The sequence below is a fragment of the Sus scrofa genome, chromosome 2 (assembly GCF_000003025.6).
Source record: "Sus scrofa isolate TJ Tabasco breed Duroc chromosome 2, Sscrofa11.1, whole genome shotgun sequence".
NCBI classification, from domain to species: domain Eukaryota; kingdom Metazoa; phylum Chordata; class Mammalia; order Artiodactyla; family Suidae; genus Sus; species Sus scrofa.
Genome location: NC_010444.4, coordinates 105,183,160 through 105,205,912, shown reverse-complemented (window position 1 = coordinate 105,205,912; position 22,753 = coordinate 105,183,160). Strand labels below are relative to the sequence as shown.

Below are 22,753 nucleotides of genomic sequence, written 5' to 3'. Positions count from 1 at the left end.
AACAAGAACATACTTATGGAATTAAAATCTTATCTTGGCATCCAAAACCATTAACAGAAAAACAAGAGCTGTCACTGTCATCTCAAAATTCTGGGTAAGTGATTTTTCAATCTATTCCCACCTAAAGATAATCATTGGTAACTAGTCCTACTAGAGCATATCAGAATTAAGAAACCTATCCTAGATTTTGTAAAAGTAATGTTCTTTCCAAAGAACATTAAATTTCCCAAATGGAAAATTAGATTGTAATAAAAACTTCATGATTGATATTAATTTTCAGGAATTTTTGCTAGTCATATGTTGAGATTACCTACTGTTTCTCTATTGTTTAGTACCAAAATGATAGAAACACAGAATTTACTTAACCAAAATGAAACTTAGAATTTAACTGTGCAGATAAAATATTTATCAACTGACTTTTAAAAAAAAAGTGAACTGGGAGATCTGGTCGTGGCTCAGCAGAAACCAATCTGCCTAGCATCCATGAAGTCGCGAGTTTGATATCTGGTCTTGCTCAGTGAGACTCGGCATTGCTGTGAGCTGTGGTGTAGGTTGCAGATGTGGCTCGGATCCCGAGTTGCTGTGGCTGTGGTGTAGGCCAGCAGATGCAGCTCCAATTTGACCCCTAACCTGGGAACTTCTATATGCTGCAGGTGCAGCATTAAAAAGCAAAAAAAAATTTAAAAGTGAACTGACAAGGTTGTTACAATTTTCCACTTACCCTAGTATTTCTCCATAGTCTCAAGTCATTCTAAAGTTCTGTGGAGTCATAAAGTATATTATAATCTTATCAGAAATATAAATCTCCAAGGCCCAACATTTTATTGCAAACTTTGCAAGATTTTTTTCTTTTTTTTTTTGCCAAGAAAAGGTCTCGATTGTATGCAGATATCACATCTAAATGACAACTCAGTAGTTTAAAAACACCTGACAGGTGCTTTCAGAAAACATAAAACAGATTAACCCCATACAGTAATCCTTTTTGGTACACAAAGATAAAATGTAGTAGAGTTATAATTGAAGACTTTATTACCTGAGTCACACTTCCGATTAAAAAATTGTCTGCCATGTTTTTTTGTGACTTTTATTTTTTTACTTACCACTCTAGTAATCCAAGAAAAAAAAAATCAGTCCAAGGAACAGGAAGTTCCTATTATTAAGAGATGTTATCATATTTTTAAAGCACAATATTAGAAGTTAGCACTTAAGTTCCTATTTACAGGGACTCCAGAGATGAGAGATTTCTATGATCTTATTATCCTTCACAACCCAACATTATGGTTATTTAAATAACTAGAAAAAAAGGGGGAGGGAGAAGCTGAGTACAGATTTTTGCAAACTATGGTGATGTTTCATTTTGTTTCACTGCTCCCTGACAACAAATATTTTCTCTCTTTTTTTTTTTTTTTTTTTTGAGTAAACTACCGTGTACCTGTTTCTTTCCCTACTCCCCAAGTGTGGTATACCCTTCCACATAACGAATACATATTTTGGGTTATGTTTGGAGATTTTTTTTTTCTTTTGAAGGCTTTGAACCAAAATGCCTAAACAGACAGTAGGCTAAAACATGAATATTTCTCATAGGTGAAAATAATTATTTGGGGAATGCTGATAAGCATTCGAACTCATCTGACTTGGAAGGTGGACCTTTACATCAGATCAAGTAACTGAAAAATGGGATTAGAAAGTTTCAAAAATTATTAACTGGGGACGACTCAAGACTGATCTGAGGACGAGAAAAATAATGAAGTGTAAAGGAATTTTTATTTTGAAAAAAGTTTTCAAAAGAGCGAAGCAGGACACCACCGTGAAAGATGTGTTTCCTTCCACAGATATAAAAAGGTTGTTAACTAAGACCCGCAGCTACAGTTATGAAAGAAACCGTCAACTATATTGCAGTACGTTAAACTGAGACAGTTATTAACGTCCTTCGTGTTGCACTTTTGTTGCGATTAGGCACGCACTCTCCACCCCGCCCTCCAGGCGGGAACCTAGAAAGGTTGTAAAAGTTTTTTTTTTTTTACTGAACCGGGCGTGCGCTATCCAGAAACGAATCAAAAAGCGTCACAGCGTGTCAACAACCCGGTCTGTATTTTCTCTCCGCCTCCTCAGGTATCCGGCTCTTACCGGACTTCAGGTCTCCGAGGGAGGCTTTGTCTAAAGTCGCCTAAGCGTAGGAAGCGGCGGGAGGTGACCACAGTTGCCAAACAGTTGGGTTCCCCGGCTGCCTGGTGTGACGCATCAGCCCCCCTCCCAGACAAGCGTTCAGACCCGGCGGGGGGCCCATAGGAGCCGCAGGCCAAGGCCAGGGCAACTAGACCCCACGCACGACCCCACCCTTGCGGCTTATCCAGCACAGCCCTTCCGCAGCTCCCCGAACCCCATTATAGTCTTCAAAATTTCCCCACCCCCGTTTCCCTAGTTCCTTCTCAGCCTCTCGGTCGCGACGTCCTTACGCAACCGTCCCGAGTGACAGGAGCGTCCATACCCGCATGGAGCGAGCTTGCAGCTCCCGCTTCCCGGACATTCAACTTGGGCCACTAAGGTAGGGAGCTGGAGCAAGGATCACCGACCCACCGCCGTAACCAGAGTCCGACAGCCTCTGCGCGGCCTGCGTGCGCGTTCCACCAGTGCCCCCACCACTCGCCACCCCACCAATCACTTTATTCCTACGCCCCACGACTCCAAAACGTAGCCCCACCCACCCACCGCGCGCCAGCTGGTGGAGTTCGGCGTGCGCGCGCCCGCTCGTCCGCCTCGCGTCCAGTGGGGAAGGGGAGTGAGCAGAGCTTACGTCGCGCGGGAGGCGGAGACGTCGGCGACCTCGGTGGCGGCGGCGGCGGAGGCGGCTACGACGGAGACGGTTGCGCTCGCTCTCTCGGCGTCATGGCGGCTGCCGGGAGCCGATAAGCGGCGGGAGCGAGAGCGCGCGCGTGGCCGCGGCGACGACGACGGCTTGTTAGTTCTCGCTTTTGCTGCCCTCGCCGTTGGTGCTTCAATAATGAATTGATTATTGGATCCGCTCCACAGGGGATCACGCGTTGGAGCCGCGGGCCGGGGCTTCCCCTTCCCCTCCGCGTCTTTCCCCTCCCCCTTTCCCCTCACGGACTCCTGCTTACCCCGAAACGCCCGGAGCCCGAGGACTCACTCCGCGACAGAGACCGCGGGCCCGGGCGCGGGGGAGGCCGCCGATCCAGTCGGCTCCCTCCGCCCCGCGAAGCCTGAACGCCTGCCGGTAAGAAAGGGGGCGGCGGGCGGGTCAGGATGTGGCGAGAAGGACGGGAGCTGGCCAGGCGGAGGGCGGGGGCGGCGCGGTGCCCGGGCGGTGGCTCAGGGGCCGAACGCCGGTCATAGGCCGGGGCAGTCTGCGAGGGCCGTCGGCGGCAGACGAGCTCGGCGCGCAGGGGGCGTGTGAGGGGTGAGCGCAGGCCAGCGCGGCGGAGCGCATCCTCTCCCCGGATAGCCGTGGAGCTGGCGGTCGAGCCCGGGCCTCCTCCGCGTAAGGCCGGTCGGGCCGCGAGGGGAGAGCTGCGAGACGCTAGCAGTGCGCTTGGCCGGTGCGTGGGTCTCTTCAGCGACCCAGGCTCCCAACACGTGGGGAGCGGCGGGGAGGGGGAGGGGGCAGCGGCCCGGGCGAGCCCGGGAGGGCGCGGAGTGGATCTTTGGGAAGTTTGAGGCGGGAAGGGAGACTCTTGAGACCGGAATGGAGGCCCTGGGAGGGATTGGGGGGGCGGGGTGCGTCCGGGTGGGAGGCTGATTGGAGCGAAGCTGCGATGGACGGATGAGGGAGGAGGAAGGTTTCCAATCTACTTTCGAGTACAGCTTTGAAAACTTAGCAGGAGCAAAACAACTGTTAAAAAGACGGGGCAAAGAAGAGGCGGATTAAAGAGGTTTAACGATTTAGGGAAGAGTCATTGTTAAGACGCCTGAAAGGCCGGAGGGAGCTGCGGGCTCTTCGAGCTTCAGAATTTACGGTGTTAAGAAGGGTCTCAGAAAGAGGACTTAACTCTGAGAAGGAAGATGATGAGGAAAAAGGAAGTTACAAAGTACAGAGAAAGCCATTTTGAGGGGCGAAAGGAAGGTGAAAAGGAAAAAACTAAAAGGAGTGAACTTTCTCAATGGAGAAAGACTTTCGGAAAGGAGGCAATTTGTTAGAGTACCTAGATTTTCAAGATTTAATTATTTAATAGTAAAGTTCTTTTGACTAGTTTGAATTAATATGTAACATCAGGAATAAATGTTGCGTGAAGTAATTTTTGGATAATAGTTCTTGCAGAGTCCAGTGAACTGTAGTCCCTGGAGAATTAAAATCCCAATCTAGATGCAGAGTTTGCTATGATTGAATTGGCAGCAGCCCATTTCCCCCCTTCTTTGTAGAATGGAAATAATCGTAGGAGTAAATTCTCTTTGCCGAGGTCGAAGACAGCTCTGCTTTCAGTCGTCTGTCTCGGTACTTTCTGGCTGGGGAAGGATCTGACGTCTCCTTCCCCCGCTTCTTCCTCTCCCTCCCCTGCCAGAGATCTCCTTTGTTTATTCGTGGATGGCTTGTAGGTGACTCTCCAGTGTTGTGCTGAAATCTTGAAACGTGGAAATGTATCTTGGTCCAATGAATTCTGCCCCAAACCTCTTACTTTAAAAACCAGAGTGTATACGTTACCTCCCCTCCCCCGCCATTGGAATCTCTGCCCTTCCAAACTGGATATTTATTATTTAAATCTTAAAATTTCCCTATCGGTTTACCTGAAAAGAACGCATTTGTTTTGACCTGTACTTTTTTTTGGCTAAGATTATATTTATGATAAACGTGTACTCTCCTTTTTTCGTGTGAGCACTTTCAAAACTTTCCCTTTAGTATATGAAGTTCTTGGTGATAGGAATTAATGTTTGAGCAAAGGTAATCCCCCCCTTCATTTGCTTGACCAAGTGTAAGACTCCATGTTCTATTTTTGGAATATATGTATATGTTATAGAAAACTACTTTGCTTTAGTTATTTGTCTATTATGTATGGTATATACACACTCACTTGCAATTAGTCTGAAAGTTTTATCACTCCAAATATTTTAATTTTTCTGTCAAAAATAAGCAATGGTGAATAAGCTGAATTCTAGTAAGTACTAAAGAATGTATTAGTAGAATACTAGGTATTTTGAGAAAAAGACTCCTATCCCTTTCTTGGCACCTCTAATATAATTGGCGAGGGTAGAGTTGTACAAGTTCTCTATAGACTTTTTATCTCTACAGGAAATTTTCTTATGTTCTTTATATATATATATACATATATATATATATATATTTTTTTTTTTTTTTTTTAGGTGAGTCAGAAAGGGTCCCAGGAAACCTGTGAATGTTGAAGAAAATTCGTCTGTGAATTTGTGGTATTCAAACAGGAGTCAGTATTTATATTCATCTTTTAAACTGGGAAGATTTATATTTTATTTTAAACCTTCTTGATATTTACAATGAATGGACACAGTGATGAAGAAAGTGTTAGAAACAGTAGTGGAGAATCAAGGTAAGAACTTTACTATCAAGCATTTATTATGAAAAGAATTGAAAAGTTATGTGACTCTTTAGTTCTGTAGGTGGTAAAGTTTTCAGATTCAGAATCACTCTTAGCGCTCCAAACAGTAAAAAGTTTCTAATATATGAAGCTTTGTTGAAAATACAGATTTTAATTATTTTTTGCATTGAAAGACACAAAGAAAAATTTAAATATAGAAGATTTGGGTTACTTGAATCTCTTTGAAGGTTTATATTATTTGGGTTAATTGAAGTTGGAGAAAGAGAAGACATTTAAATTGATTTGGGGAGTTCCCGTCGTGGCGCAGTGGTTAACGAATCCGACTAGGAACCATGAGGTTGCGGGTTCGGTCCCTGCCCTTGCTCAGTGGGTTAACGATCTGGCGTTGCCGTGAGCTGTGGTGTAGGTTGCAGAGGCGGCTCAGATCCCGCGTTGCTGTGGCTCTGGCATAGGCCGGTGGCTACAGCTCCGATTGGACCCCTAGCCTGGGAACCTCCATATGCCGCGGGAGCGGCCCAAGAAATAGCAACAACAACAACAACAAAAAGACAAAAGACAAAAAAAATAAATAAATTGATTTGACTGTTACTCTCTTTTTCAAATAAAAGCAATAAGAACTTCTTCACTCAATTTTTTCTGGTGTTTTGTCTTCTGTACTAGTGCTGTCCAATATAATAGTAGCCACATGTGACTATTTAAATTTAAATTAATTAAAATGACAAAATATTAAAAATTCAATACTTAGCCACATTAGACACGTTTCAGGTACCATATAGTCACATAATGGCTGGGGGCTACCACTATGGATAGCACAGAATAGAACTGCAAATGGTTCTTTTGGACACTGCTATCTAGACATTTGTTAAAGTATTGCTGCAAACCCCCCCCCCAATTTCAATTTTCTTTTTCTTTTTTTTTTTTTTTTCCTAGAAGTTCCCAGGGTAGGGGTCCAGTCAGAGCTATAGCTGCTGGCCTACTCCAAAGCCACAGCAACTCGCAATATGAGCCGAGTTTGTGACCTACACCACAGCTCACAGCAACACAGGATCCTTAACCCACTGAGCAAGGCCAAGGATTAAACCCACATCCTCATGGATACTAGGCAGGTTCTTCTGAGCCACAATAGGAACTCCCACCTTTTCTTTTTAAATTTGGGTTTTAATTATATATGAATGAATTAAGAGCTCTTATTGGGCCATGTCTTTGCAAGAAGATATGATTTATGGGAATAAGCTATATTAAGCTATTTTAATGTGTAAGAAACCTCTTCAAATACAGAGACTTTTAATATTCTTCTGTGGCCCCCAAATTTTAAGTTACAGGGCACATTCATAATGCAATCCGTATGCATCATAGAGATCAAGTACTTATAGAGATCAATAATATGAATGTTCGAGTCAGACTGCCCGATTATTTATTCAGTTGTATTTTTTATTAACTATGAATCAGGGCAAATTATTTAATCTCTGAGGCTTTGATTTTTGTAATTTTAAAATTGGGGGTTATGCTCTTTTTTAAAATACTATTTTCACTTGAGGACAAAGTGAGATGCTAATGTTGAAGTCTTAAGATAGACCCTAATATAATGAGCACTCTATATTATTATAATTAGGGTCACGTTTTATGTAACATAGAATACTGTATAACTGAAACATTAATTACAGGGAGGGAGAAATGTGAAGGACAAGGGACAGGAAAGTTTTGGCAGATAAAGAGGACTTCAGAAAAAAATGTATAGAAGATGAAGCACTGGTACATGTATTTGACCTGAGGCTTTGGATTATCTGGTTATGCTAGGTATAATTTAGATTATCAGTTTAAAAGGCAGACTATTTGGACAACAAGAACATCATAGAGGAAAAGTGGGCAACGGGGGCAGTTATAGAAAGCAGAATGATGTAATTGAACAAGTATTGGTCTAGGACCTGGAAAAAACCTGACTTGATCCTGTCCCTGCATTAACTAGTTCTCTGAATGATTTCTGAACTTTAAAATAAGGAGAGTTGAATTACTTTTGAGTGTTATCCTACTACGTAACTTTAAAAGTATACTAAGATTTCAGAGAACAGAGTTGTGAGGCTACATTAGAAGACTTTTGAATCTCAGCTTTAATTCAAATTTCCACAGGTATATTGACTATAGAAAGCAAAGAGGAAAGTCACATTGTCCATATTCTCTTAATCACTAGTGAGCAATGATAGGTAGAAATATCTAGAGGGAAACCAGGAACCTAACTACCCACAAAATAGGAAATAAGAGTCTTGAAAGTAAATCTTCTAGTTGAGTTTGTAAGAGAGATCACTTGCTGTTAATATTTGGATCCCTTATATGTTTTAATTATGTATTTTACTGCTATATGTAAAGCAAAGGTAGATATAGATTAAAAAACAAGCTCTGTGAAATCAGATTTAGAGTAATCTTTTGTAATACATACTCATTTTAAATAACTTCAAGGTATATTCTCAATTATTCTGAGTCATTATTCCTACCACATAGGTTTTTGTACTTCTGAGAAGTGTATATAGCTGTCAAGTTATCTAGTTCTTCCAGCTGCCTTGGTGTTTATCAGAAGGAGGGAAACCTACTTCTGATTCCCTTTCATTTTCTTCCGTAGTGCTGTTACGCTGTCCTTTTCCTTTGCTCTACTGTTGTTACCAGGCCTCAGTCCCTCCCCCCAACCAAAAGCTTTCATTACAAGGCAGTACAGAGAAGGGAGGTTGTGCCTAGTTAAATGAGGAGATGAACTTTATAGATTCAAGGATTTTCTTGAAGAAACCAGTTACTATAACTAAAAATATTAAATAGACTGATGGGAGGAGAAATATGGTTTGCTTTTAAAATTGATACATGGATATATTTTAAGTAGTTTTTAAAGTAAAATTTGATTGTTATTGGATAGAAGTTTTCAGTGTGTTTTTGCTTCGAATTTTCTTTTTTTCCTTTGTGGAAATTTATGAAATTAAGTAGAATTAAGCAGCAGTTATTTGGCATTTTTTTAGTTGGCGTAATTAGCTTTCTACTCAAAATTTATTTTGGTTCTTGTCATCTGAAAACCTTTCTATAACCATTGCCAGAAAGGAAGAAGAATACACAGGAGAATGTGTCTTTGGCTATGCTACAACTCGCAATTTTGAAACTTATTTACTAAGAAATGTGGGTCACGATGCACCTGCACATCAGTTTCAACTCAGCATAAGGTTTATTATATAACTGAAGCTTTCTAAAAATACTATTGGAAGATTTTAGAGCATCAATTCCCAGCTATATGGATTTGTGTTGTTATTTGTGTTGAAGTTTTTCAAATGCCGATTAGATATTTTTAATTTTAAAGTTACCATAAGTGATGGTTTGCTCCAGAAGTATATTTATTGTAAAGACCAGAAAAGCATGGTTACATGTTTCTAATTTTTGGATGATTGATAAATGCTTAATTCTCAGAAGAATTTCTCTACTTGCCTGTAGATTAAATTTTTAATAATGTAAATTTGTCCAAGTAAATTTGGGAATTCATTTTAACCACTTCAGTTAGTCTGTATATTATGCTCTTGAAAAATTCTTATAAAGTGAAAGAAATTGTTGGTGATATGTTATAATGGTCTTAACTATATAGAATTGATCTAGAACTGGCAGTTGAGCTTTGTTGACCTGATTCTAAAAATATTCTTTCCTTGCTATATATTATAACTTTTTATAGTGTTAACAGTGCTTAACTTAATATACTTACATGTGTTTTTTATATATGTATAATTTTATATTTACTTAGAGAAAGTCTGCTACAATTAAATTTCCTTGGCTTATTGAAAATGTTTTGTTTTATGCTTCACAAATCTTTGGATGTCAACTTTTAAAATATTTCAGGTAGGCGGTGTGTAGGAAATAATGATAATGGAAATATTCCAAATGAAAATCACATTTTTAGAAATTCAGTCTCTAAAAGACTTTTTAAAGGTTTTGAGAAAAAGATAATCTAAATGACCTGTTAAATTTAAGGAACACCAAGTCAAATTTAATTTGAATGCAGGTCCACATATTTCACCATGTATGTTAGTGTTCTGTTAAAGACTACTATGGTATACCATTTTGAAAACATTATTGTTATATAGACACATGCCAGAAAGATTTCTTGCCATCAAATTCAGTTTCTTTCAGTAAATGGCACAGTTTTTAAAGGCAATAACATTTAAAGTGATATTTGTAGAGCTTGTTCTAAAGTTATCAGAGTTTTTTGTTTTGTTTGGGTTTTTTTTGTTTATTTGTTTTTTGCACTTTTTAGGGCCACACCTGAGGCATGTGGAAGTTCCCAGGGTAGAGGTTCAATCGGAGCTGCAGCTGCCAGCCCATGCCATGGCCACAGCAATGCAGGATCTGAGCTACGTCTGCGACCTACACCACAGATCATGGCAAGGATCCACCAAGCAAGGCCAGGGATTGAACCCACATCCTCGTAGATGCTAGTCAGGTTTATTATCACTGAGCCGTGACGGCCACAGCATTGTTTGCTTTTTTGAGTCAATTTATTAAGTTTCAGAAGTTGTGCTAAGAAGCATTTTAAGGAAGATAGGAAAATGTGAAATCACAAAGCCAGAATGGCTAGAAATCAGTTGAGTTAAGGAAATGGTCTTTAAAATTTCCCATGATGTCATTAATTGCAGGAAAACATGACTCTTGTACATCTCATTTTTGTGTTAATCCCTATTTCTTGATTCGGTATGTACTTTTTTCATCTTTTCCTGCTAGTTTTTTCTCATATATCTTGTATATGCTACTGAATCTAAGATCATTCCTTATGCTTTGAAAACTCAATAAACTGTTGGGGAGTTCCCATTGTGGCTCAGTGGTAACAAACCTAACCAGTATCCATGAGGATGCTGATTTGATCCCTGGTCTCACTCACTGGGTTAAGGATCCAGCGTTGCCATGAGCTGTGGTGTAGGTCGCAGATGCGGCTTGGATCCCGAGTTGCTGTGGCTGGTGTAGACCGGCAGCTGTAGCTCTCATTCTGCCCCTAGCCTGGGAACCTCCATATGCTGTAGGTTCAGCCCTAAAAAGCAACCCCCCCCCCACCAAAAAAAAACCCTGTTAATCAGGAGCTTTAGTAATAGGTATCTCTATCTCTCTCCCAACAATTCACTGAATTAAAATTTTCATGAAACTTCTTAGGGTTGTGGTTAATTTAGATGACTGTCTTATATTTAGACTAGTTTTTAACTGTTAAACATAATTGTATGTCATTTGCTTTTCAGACATGTTATTTTTATCTTCATAAACATGAGATAATGTGGGCAGGGTAAATATTGTGTAGTTGCCCCTTTTTTATACTATTTAAGTCATTGCTTATTTAAGATCTTGATGATTTGTGGGTTATATCTGGTATTGTTTAAAAATGAATATTTGTGGGTGTTCCTGCTGTGGCTCAGCAATAACAAACCTGACTAGTATCCATGAGGATGTAGGTTTGATTCCTGATGTTGCTCTGTGGGTTAAGGATCCGGCATTGCTGTGAGCTGTGGTGTAGATCACAGACAAGGCTTGGATCCCACATGGCTGTGGCTGTGGCCATGGCTGGCAGCTACACCTCTGATTCAACCCCTAGCCTGGGACCTTAAGATATACCTCTGGTGCAGCCTAAAAAGACAAAAAGAGAGAGAGAGAAAAGTTCCAGTTCCAGTTGTGGTCCTTGGGCCAGCAGCATTGACATCTCCCAGGAGCTCCTTCATAATGTTCAACCTTGGGCCCCACTCCAGACCTACTGAATCAGAATCTTCTTTTTAACAACATTCCCAAGTGATTTCTATTGACATATATACATATGAAGCTGTTTGCGTGGGGTCATTCACTTTGCCATTTTTTTGTTATTATACTTGCTTTTTATTTTCTGTGAACCCCCAGGGAACAGCACCATAGGCCATGCCAGCAAGAGGCTGGGTACATTTCATTTCTTTAGAGACAATATTGATGGAAACCAATTTTGAGATCTTTTTCTGAGCCACCATGTACATGGTGCGTTATATGAATTTATCATAGCTCATCCTTACTCATGTGATGTATGCAGCACTCCTCTATGATTCCCACTCTTCAGAAGGGGAGACCAGATTTCTAGTCATTTTAAATGTCTTCAAAAAAAGAAAGAACTCCAAAATATTAACTAAATTCCAGACTTGGCTTGGATTTTGTTAGTTTTTCTTTTTAATGTCCTCTCTGTTCCAGGATTCAGTCCAGGTACCATGTTACATGTAGTTAACTCTCTCCACTGTTCTGATCTGTGAGAGTTTCTACGTCTTTCCTTAATTTCCTTAGCAGTCTTTTTTTTTTTTTTTTTTTTTTTTTGTCTTTTGTTTTTATAGGGCTGCCTTCATGGCATATGGAGGTTCCCAGGCTAGGGGTCTAATCACAGCTTTTGCTGCCAGCCTACACCACAGCCATGGCAACGCTAGACCCAAGCCGAGTATGCAACATACACCAGAGCTCATGGCAATGCTGGATCCTTTAACCGACTGAGTGAGGCCAGGAATTGAACCCCCAACCTCATGGTTCCTAGTCGGATTTGTTTGAGCTGCGCCACGACAGGAACTCCAGCAGTCTTGAACTACTGGCCAGGTATCCTGTACAATGTCCCTCAATTTGGATTTGTATGATTTTTTTTTTTTTTGCTTTTTAAGTCTGCACTCTCAGTATATGGAGGTTCCCAGGCTAGGGGTCCAGTCGGAGCTACAGCTGCTGGCCTCGCCATAGCCACAGCAACGCAGGATCCGAGCCATGTGTGCAAACTACGCCATAGCTCACGGCAGTGACAGATCCTTAACCCACTGGAGAGGCCAGGGATTGAACCTGCAATCTCATGGTTCCTAGTCGGATTTGTTTCTGCTGCGCCACGATGGGAACTCCAGATTTGTATGATTTTTTTGTTAGAATAAACTAGGGTTATTGGTTACCAGTTTTTGGAAAGAATATCAGAGATGAAGTGCTCTACTGATCACATCATATGGGGAGTATAATATCCATTTGATGTTACTGATGATGTTGACTTTTATTACTTGGCCAGGATAGTATTTGCCAGGTTTTTCCACTGTAAAGTTAGTGTTTTTCCTTCCTATACTGTATACTTTGGAAGGAAATCACTATGTCTAGCCCACTCTCAAGGGACGTGGTGAGTAGTGGGGTGGGAATTAAGTTCTATCTCCTGCTGGGAGGGACTATCTACATAGTATTAAATGGAATTCTTCTGTAAAGAAATAATTTCTCCTTCATTAATTCAGTCATTCACAAATACCTATGTGTATTTTTATACTTTGAGTTATAATCCAGTAAGTTAATTTTGTTGCTCAGATTGCTTTAGCCTTGCCCTTTGGGAACTTTATCCAGTTGGCTTCTGTATTCTTACACATTTCCGTTCTTTTGCCCTAGAATCAACCATTTCTCCAAAGAGCCCTTATTCCTTGTATTAAGAAAAGGGTATTAAGAAACCAAGATTTGAGTGCAGGGTTGCAACTCAGGTGTCACTACTTCTAGGCCGTCTCAGTGGACAGAGCAAACAGAGCTAGGTTATATCTATATGTGTTTATATGTACTAAACCATATGTATCTATAGTTGTTTCTATATTTGTGTGCATATTAAGGTAAACATGAGTTAGTACTGTTGTCTTTACCTCTAATGCTATACTACAGGATTCGTCCTAACTTTACTTTCTTGCTCCTCTGTAACTTCCTTCTCTAATAGAGAGGAGCCTGACTCTCACCATCTACCATCCACCATGCATGCACTTGAACCTCAGTATATAAGTAAAGTAGTCTCAAAAATTTTATACTGTACTCCCAAAAGAAATAAATTTACCAACTTAAATACAGTGTTTATGTACAATGTACAGTCCTTTTGTATTTAACTTTACAGTTTCTAGTCAAGACACTATTTTTCTTTTTTGTTCTTTTTAAAAAATTTTGTTGGAGTACAGTTGACTTAGAAAGTTGTGTTAGTTTCAGGTATACAGTAAAGTAAATCAGTTTTACATATATATATATATATATATCCATTCCTTTTCAGATTCTTCCCAACTAAGTTAATACACAGTATTAAGTAGATTTCCCCATACAGTAGGTCCTTGTTACTTACCTATTTTATGTATAGTAGTATGTATATGTTAATCCCAACCTCCTAATTTATCTCCCCCACCCCTAACCCCACTCCCAGCACACATTTCCCCTTTGGTGACCATAAGTTTGATTTTGAAATCTTTGAGTCTTTTTCTATTTTCTAAGTTCTTTTGTATCCTTTTTCTTTTTTTTAAAATTAGATTCCGTATATTAGTGATCTTACGATATTTGTCTTTCTCTGGTCAGACCTACTTCCTTAGTATGATAATTTCTAGGTCCATCTGTGTTGCTGTAAATAGCATTGGTTTGTTCTTTTTTTTGTGGCTGAGTAATATTCCATTGTATATTTGTACCACATCTTTATCCATTCTTCTGTTGATGGACATTTAGGTTGTTTGCATGTCTCGGCTATTAAGACACTGTTTTTCAAAGTTACTCAAGTTAGCTTTCTTTTCTCTTACCCCTTTCGGGGTGACTATGTCATATTTGTAATAAAGTTAGATTTATTTGTTGGAGTTTGCATTCCATCCTGGATCCTCAGTCATATGGGTAGATATTTTAAGCTTGAATATATTACATATATTCTCTGATACGGTTTTATGGGTTTTGACAAATTCATAGAATCATTTATCCTTCACCCCAGTACTGTACAAGATGATTCTTTCACCCTAAATTTCCCCTGTTTCTTAGATCTCCTGAATCAAAATTTTCGTTTTAACAAGATTCCCAAGGAGACATGTAGGCATATTCAGTTTATATGCATGTATATGAAGCTATTCACGTGGAATCATTCACTATCTTTCCCTGTTTTGAAATTATAAGTTAAGTTGAAAAAAGATGATTTTTATAATGGGATAGCCAAGTTTAAATGTATAATCAGGTAAGCGTATATACTCAAATTCATGGGTTTGCATACAGTGAGGGGAAAGAAAATGGAGTTGGGCAGATTACTGGAGTGAAGTAATGGCCTATATGGGAAGTTTCATGGAGCTCTTAAACCTTTGTAATCTTAACACTGATGAGAAATAATGTGATTTGGAAAGAAAAGAACAAATGGTTTATTCAGAAAGATGATGGAGAGAAAGATTTTTACAGAGATTATATAGTCCCCCAGTAAAGAAGTGCAAGTTCCCTATTACAAAGAATGTGTTGGACATCTTAGCTTTGTAGTTTTTTACGCTGAGGTTTATTTAGTGTAATACTGACGGTTTTGTATGGTTTAGTCCCAGGTGGAGGAAAGAGGAAAAAAAAAAAAAAGGAAACATAGCTTAATAAACATTACATGTATTAGATTCCCATGGGGGGGTGTGTATTACCCATGTGAATGAACTGGTCAGAACTCTTACTAATTTCAGAGGGAGACTGTACAAATCTCTTGTACCAGCGTGATGACTGAGCTAATTGTTGTTTATAATTAGGAGTATATTATCTATCACTGTGATATGAAATGACTGCTTAGAAGTCAATTTTAAATAAATGTTAAACTGAATTAGCAAGTTTCTTTGGTGTGGATATCTCAGTTACTGAGATTAAAATACAAACACATGCAAAGTCCTGGCTAAATACTACTGGCTTCTGGGATCTACTGTCTATGGAGCTAAAGCATAAGGCAGAAAAATAGTGGGGAGCTCTTTTCTTAATGAAAACCATTCCCATTAGCTATGTCACATCTCTCCTGTTACTGCTTCTGTTTATTTTTTTGTTTAAACAATTTTTGAGGGTGTGGCATGTGGTGGTTTGGTGTGGGATCTCAGTTCCCAGGCTACGGATTGAACCCAGGCCAGAGTGGGGAAAGCACCAAGTCTTAACCACTGGACCACCAGGGAACTCTATTCTGTTACTCGTTGTAGAAATATAATTCTTTGTCTTAAAAAAACTTAGATGATTGAGCAACTACAGTGTGGTGGATATTATTAGATGCTAAAATTTTGAGATTCTTCTCTAAAGCTTATAAGCAAGAAAAAAATACTAATGGGTAAAAAAACCATTATTTTGCCTATTAGTTATAATTATAAATTATAAATTAGAGGTTCTTTTATAAACTATATAAAATTAGTTATAATTACAAATTTTTTTTATTATAACGAATTTTATATACCTTCTGAAACTACTTTTTAGTGACCTTCAAATGTAAGTATGCATAGTCCTTATTTCTCATCTATTTCCTGAATGCTTACTAGAGAAACTTCTGAGTTTACTGTCTTTACCTCAGATTCAACATGACTAAACCCAGCCATCTGAAATTAGTTATGCTGAATGTTTCCTTTCTTAGCATTGGTTTTTGAGTTTTATTCTCATTTATTCAAAGACTTTAAGGTGAGAAAATAATACTGTACTTTAAGAGTTTATTTTATGATAGACTCTTGTGTTGGATTGGTAATTTAGAATGCTAAAAGGTATTTTTGCTGTTTAGTTCCTAACAGTGGTACTGTCTAGTTTTTAGAATCAGGCAAGTGGATACTTTCCAGATTTTCTCAAATTTTTGATAGCTATTTTATAGCTTGCAGTAAAAGATAAGGTGCATAACATTTTAATACAATGTAATTTTATAAAATTTAAAGGTGATCTTAGCTGTCATCTAGCTGAACCTTTCTTATTTTCTAAGTGAGTTTTTATTGCATAAGTCATGGTCCAAAAAGTTTGAAAGCCAGTGCCTTTGGCCACTAATTCGTTGTTTTTATTGTAATTTCTCAGTACTTCCTTATTTCCACTTTGTTTCTCTAGACCTGTTGAATTGGATAGTGGTCTATAAAAATAACTGAAGGCCCAAACCTAATGAATTCCAGGATGTAGTTATACATGCATAAGCATAATTATAACATTGTGAAGAAATTATCAGTAACACGAGGAAAGTGTTGTGAATGAATGGGCTGGAAAGATAGGATATTTTTGAGTAATTTTAGAGTGAGAAGTTTTATCATTTGCTTCAGAAATGAAGTGTTTTCTAGATGGAAAGTGTGGGGAATACACCAGTACCCAGCTCTGAAATCACTTTCTCTGTAAGCTTTGTTCCTAATTTCATTTGTCCCACTTCTAGTTCCTCAATCAGGAATCAGCCCATCCTTACATCTTTGATTCTCATGTAAGTTTTACTTTTCCTGTGGCATTTTGTCTCTGCTAGAAACTGTTGCTCAATACTTGTTAGTTGAGCAGATGAGCAAATGAATTCAAATAATGTGTATGCAAAACTTATTTCAAAAATGCTTGTTGCAGAAATATTATATAGTGTATCGATTAGAGAACCAATTAAGGTGCTGTATCTTCTAGAATCCTCAAAATACAAGGTCTTAAAATAGTTACTTCTTTTTCATTATCAGGTAAGGAGCTCTACTCCTTGAGGTTATCCAGGTACTCTGGCTAGTGGGACAGCTTTTTTGTCTTTAACATATAGCTTCTATTGCCCTGGTGGTATTTTCAGCCACCGGGGCGGGGGGGAAATGGAGAGGATTTAAGGCAAGCCAGATATTGTTTAAGGCTAAGATGGAAATTTCACATCACTTCTAGCCATGTCATATTCCATTGGCTAAAACTTGTTCACATGGCCACACCTAGCTGAAAGACATGTGAGAAATCTAATCTTTAGCTGGCTGGGCATGTGACATTTCAAACTGGCGTGCCAGTTATGTAATACCAAAGGTCCAACAAAAAGGATACTGGGTGATTGGGGAGGGGCAAGTAGACAACATAAAGAGATTTTACTTTTTTGTCTCTTTAGGGCTGTGCCTGCGACATATGGAGGTTCCCAGGCTAGGGGGTCGAATCAGAGCTGTAGCCACTGGCCTATGCCATAGCCACAGCAATGTCAGGTCCAAGCTGTGTCTGTGACCTACACCACAGCTCATGGCAATGGATCCTCAACCCACTGAGTGGGGCCAGGGATCATCCTCATGGATGCTAGTCAGATTTGTTTCCACGGAGCCACGACAGGAACTCCAAGGGATATTATTTTAAAATAAATCACTAATATCATCCTAGGAAATTAGTGGCTTTGATTTTTATGAATTTTCTTTCAATTCTTTGTAATATTAGTATTTGTTTTTTTAGCTTTCTCTGAGCTTCAGTTTGTTTATTGCTTTATTATATGAAGATGGAAGAATTAAATGAGTACCCAGTGTTTGGCACATAGCACCAGTTAGTAATCCCCATGTCTTCCTTTTCTTATTAAACAGTTTGTATTGAAAATGTTAGTATTCCTATAGGTTCTGTTCATACACATTTTATATACTTATGACAGTCCCAAGAACACCTGAAGCAAACATTGGAGTAATGCTTCTTCTTTTTCCTGTCTTTTTAGGGCTGTACCCATGGCATATGGAGGTTCCCAGGCTAGGGGTCGAATCAGAGCTGTAGCTGCCGTCCTGCGCCATAGCCACAGCAACTCAAGATCTGAGCCGAGTCTGCAACGTACACCACAGCTCGCAACAACTCCAGATCCTTAACCCACTGAGCGAGGCCAGGGATTGAACTCACATCCTCATGGATACTAGTTGGGTTTGTTAATCACTGAGCCACAACAGGAACTCCCTGAAGTAAAGATTCTGATCTTAAACTTGGGAGGGGGGGACAATCAATTTTTTTCATTCCAATAGCAATTTATATTGAGTTTCTAGTATATGTTAGGTAATATGCTTTATGTCTTTTTAAATCTTCACAGTAATCCTTAAATGTGTTTATTATTTCCACGAGGTAGAAACCTGAGTCTTATTTAATGGGTGTACATGTATAAATATAATGGAATGAAAGGGCTAGGAGGCTAGGAGCAAATACGACAGGATTAATTTCAGAAACTCACAAATGTCTGTCAAAAATTCTTCCCAAAACTCCCTCAAAGAAGTCCTTTTGAGAGCATTGACAATTAAGCATTAGTTGATGGGGAAGAGAGCAAGGCATAAAGTGAGAATTTAGTGCAGTATGCTTGTTCTTTAGAATAGTAAATACAGTTCTTTGTGTATTTATTATTGTACTTGTCATGCATACTGTCCTCTTATAGTTTATGTTTAAAATCAGTTTGCCTTCTATCAGTGAATCCTATAACATCTCTCCCCCCCCCCCAGTCTAATTCATCTAAATTCTACCAGTTTGGGGAGGAAAATAGAATAAAAGTAGGGAAATAGAATATATTAGAAAGAAAATCTTTATATACTTGGAGGGAAAGAAGTAAGTAAATGGATATGTTATTTAATGGAATTAATATGAAATCCTTGATCTAAGCCTTTGATACAGGTAGTCTAATTTACATATGATGTTGAAGTGCACATAGTCTTTATTTTCTCTTCACTAGTGTTCCTGTTTTGAGATGTCCTTTTCATTTCTCCTCAGTACTTCTGCAGCCAGTTAAATATTACCTTTTTTTTTTTTTTTTTTTTTCTATTTCTGATTGTGCCTGTAGCATGGGGGAGTTCCTGAATCAGGGATGGAACCCGTGCCACAGCAGCAACCCGAGCAGCAGCAGTGATAATGCCAGATCCTCACCTGCTGTGCTGCAAGGGAACTCTGGTATTACTTTCTTAGACTTTTTTATCTATTCCAAGATTTATCAACAACAGAAGGCTGTTGGTCATGATTTTTAAAAAGTATGTTTTCCCCTGTAATAGAGAAGAATCTTTGTTTATTCACTTGAGAATACATCATTCTCATGTACCTGACATAGGCATTAGTGTTTTCTTTAGTTCGAAGGACTGGTTAAAGTGGAGAATTGAGTACAGAGAAAGGAGATGTTGCTGGGCTAAGGTAGCATAGACTCTCACTCGAAGCACTTCCTACCCCTACACATGAGAATGCTAGATAATATAGAGCAAAGGGAATAAAAGGTAGATGGACAGCTGAACTTTAGAGAAAACTTCCATGTGCCAGGAACAGAAGGGAACTTGAAGTCAGAGCAGTAATAAACAGTAAGCTCTGAGCAAACATGGTAATACAAAGGATGTTTGGAAGGCCATCCCAACAGGCTGCTGGGGTTGGGATTGGAATTTATTATATGACTACAGAATTAAGTCCCCTTAAAGCTGGAACCTTAGAAGGGTTGCCTTCTCAGAAAATGGTCTGTAAAAACTTCCTGTGTGTGCTTTCAAGGATTTTGTTGTTGGTTGTTGTTGTTAAGAGGGTAAAATGGAGTTTAGTATCAAAATATTTTGAAAGCTAAAAATTTTGTCTTAATTGGAGTATAAATGAAAAAGTGGCCATAGGGGCCAAACAGTTAACATAAATGAATGAAACTGTCTAAGTATAAGACTTATTTAGAGGAGGGAACTGATGAACTAGAGATCATATCCTTCACAAAAAGAAACTAGTGCTACTTAGATATGGACATTTGTGACTGTGTGGAAAATGGCCTAGTGTTTTTAAAATTATTCCTCCCAAAACAATTTTAAATTAGATGACTTGGAAGAAAAATCCAAAAGAAGTAGAGATAGTGGAGTTCCCGTTATGGCTCAGTGGTTAACAAATCCTACCGGTATCTGTGAGGACGAGGGTTCCATCCATGGCCTGCGCAGTAGGTTAAAGATCCAGCATTGCCACAGGATCACTGCTGTGGCACAGTTTTGATCCCTGGCTTAGAACTTTTGTGTGCCATGGCACAGCCAAAAAACCACAAACGAAAACAAACAAAATCACTCCAACGCTTATACTAGCTCATGTTAAGCATGCGCTAAGTGCCAGATACTGAGCTAGGTGTCTGTTGTAATCTGGGGGAGGAGGTCTAGAACTAGGGAAGAGGGTGGGATAATGATTAACATGTTTTCCAGGGAAGGCAAACTGCTTTATACCAAGGCTTTGAGTAAGAAAACATGGCAAATTCAAGGGCTAAAGGAAGTCACTGAGGCTAGGGTCAGAAGAGAGAGGAGGGTGGTTTTAAGATAAATTGGAGAGGTAGGCAGAGATCAGATTTTGGGTCATTTTATCCCAAGAAAAAAGGTAAGCCATTAAACTGCTCAAAGTGCCGGCTTTCCAGAATATAGCAGATGAGGGTGTATAGTCGAAAAGTTGGAGAGGGATGGTCATTTTGATGTAGGTTAGAGTTTGCAAAGCATTTCTTTATGCTAATCATAGATACAGAATCATACATTTAAGTTATTTGGAATTCATGGGGAAATAAACCATTGATGATAGTTGCACTAAAGCTTCTAAAAACTTAACCTGAAAAAAAGTTTAAAAATGGATTTAGGAGTTCCCGTCGTGGCGCAGAGGTTAACAAATCCAACTAGGAACCGTGAGGTTGCGGGTTCGATCCCTGCCCTTCCTCAGTGGGTTAAGGATCCGGCATTGCCGTGAGCTGTGGTGTAGGTTGCAGATGCGGCTTGGATCCCGACTTGGATCCCGCGTTGCTGTGGCTCTGGTGTAGGTTGGTGGCTACAGCTCCAATTAGACCCCTAGCCTGGGAATTTCCATATGCCGCCGAAGTGGCGCTCGAAAAAGGCAAAAAGACAAAAAAAAAAAAAAAAAATAGATTTAATGTCTTTAGTTAATTCAGTGAATTTTATTATATTTATAGTTGTACAGCCATTATCACACAGATATATCATGTAAATATATAAATAACACAAAATAATATGTAAATAATATATAATCATATAAAATATATACATGATATATAGCATGTACATAAATGTATATGTAGTACATATTTATTTTTCCTGAATTATTTGAGAGTAGGTTGCAGAAATCATGCCTCTTTCAGCATTAATACTTCAGTATATATTTTCTAAGAACAAAGAAATTCCCTTACACAAGACTTACATAGTTACTAAATTCAGGAATATTTACATTAATATAATACTTTAGTCTGTATTCCAGTTTGATCAATCAAAGCAATGTTTCAGTTTAGAGTTCAGTCTAAAATTACATCTTAGGTTTAGTTGTCATATCTTTTCAATCTCCTTTAATCTGGAGCAGTTCGTCTTTGTCTTTCATGAGGTAAGCATTTTAAAGCTTATAGGCTAGTTATTTTATAGAATGTATTTTTCAGTTTATGTTTGTGCTGTGTTTATTTATAATTCAGTCCAGGGTATTCATCGCCCAGAGTCTACATCTTTTGGCTGGAGGACTATGTGAGGGATTCCTTTTACCAAGGCTTCAAATCTGGAGACTCATAATGTTTCTGTCCCTGTTGGTGGTTTTAGTTTTAATCACCATGAGAAGGTTTTACACTGTAGTTTCTAATTTATCTATTAGAGCTAATAAGCAGTTTATGAGAAGATACTTTGAGACTATGCACATACCTCACTTGTCAAACTCTTCCACTAGATTTAGCATCTTGTGATGATTTTTGCCAAACCAATGCTTTCTTTGATGATCGCAAAATGGTAATTTTGTAGCACCACCATTCTGTCTATATTTACCATTTGGCGTTCAGAATTCTATCACTCTTCCTCTGCCATCTGCCTATCTGTCTGTCTTTGTGCCTACCTATCATCAGCATGGATTTGAGGATTCCTTTTTTTTAAAACTAAGTAATAATCCTTTATTATCTGTTTTGGTGCTTAAATCAGATTTGGCGAATGGAAGCCCCTTTAACTTGGCTCCTATAGCCTGTATTTTTTTTTTTTTTTTAAGTATTTTGCTTTTTGGCATAGCAAGCTTATTTAGGCTCATCTTATACTATACTTTCTCTGACTCAGCCTTATAACATAAGTGTGGATTTGTATCTAGGAATCAAGATTGGGGTAATTGGTGATTATAAAGTTCAGATGTCAAGGGGGATATGTTTACATTGGTTGACAAATAGTGAACCAGAAGATACCCTACCATAAATACCAAAGGTTATATGCAGAGGGCCACTTTCTGTATCGTTGTTTGTGATATCAAAAAACTGTTTCATTGGAGTTCCCTAGTGGCTCAGTGGGTTAAGGATCTGGCATTGTCACTGCTATGGGTTCGAACCCTGGCCCTGTTGTGGACAGGGCCCAAAAAAAAGATTGGTTCATCTCTGAGGGATAGGTTGAAATTATGGTGTACCTATAAAATGGAGTATATGCAGTTGCATAAAGGAATGAGGACTATATCTATCCTTACATTGCTGTGAAATGATCTCCAGGATCTTTTACATAAGATTGTAAATATGTTAGTAGTCACTTTTGAAAGGGGAATATAAAATTATATACTCTTAAAATTTGCTTACATTGAAAAAAGGAAAATAAGTGAAA

The 22,753-nt window shown here is 38.8% G+C and overlaps 1 protein-coding gene across 4 annotated transcripts in view; it reads left to right on the top strand.

The window, feature by feature from the left end:
* The window catches only part of CHD1 (chromodomain helicase DNA binding protein 1), a 92,155-nt gene continuing 70,011 nt past the window's right edge, over positions 610-22,753 (top strand). Inside the window, exons 1-2 of one of the 4 annotated variants that reach the window (XM_021085399.1) lie at positions 610-3,235; positions 5,314-5,513. In XM_021085399.1, the coding sequence (XP_020941058.1) occupies positions 5,461-5,513 (53 nt within the window). In that variant the 5' untranslated portion in view covers positions 610-3,235; positions 5,314-5,460. Of the gene's footprint in view, positions 3,236-5,312; positions 5,514-22,753 lie in introns of those variants that run through there. The other 3 variants (XM_021085397.1, XM_021085400.1, XM_021085398.1) reach the window with 3 other exon arrangements.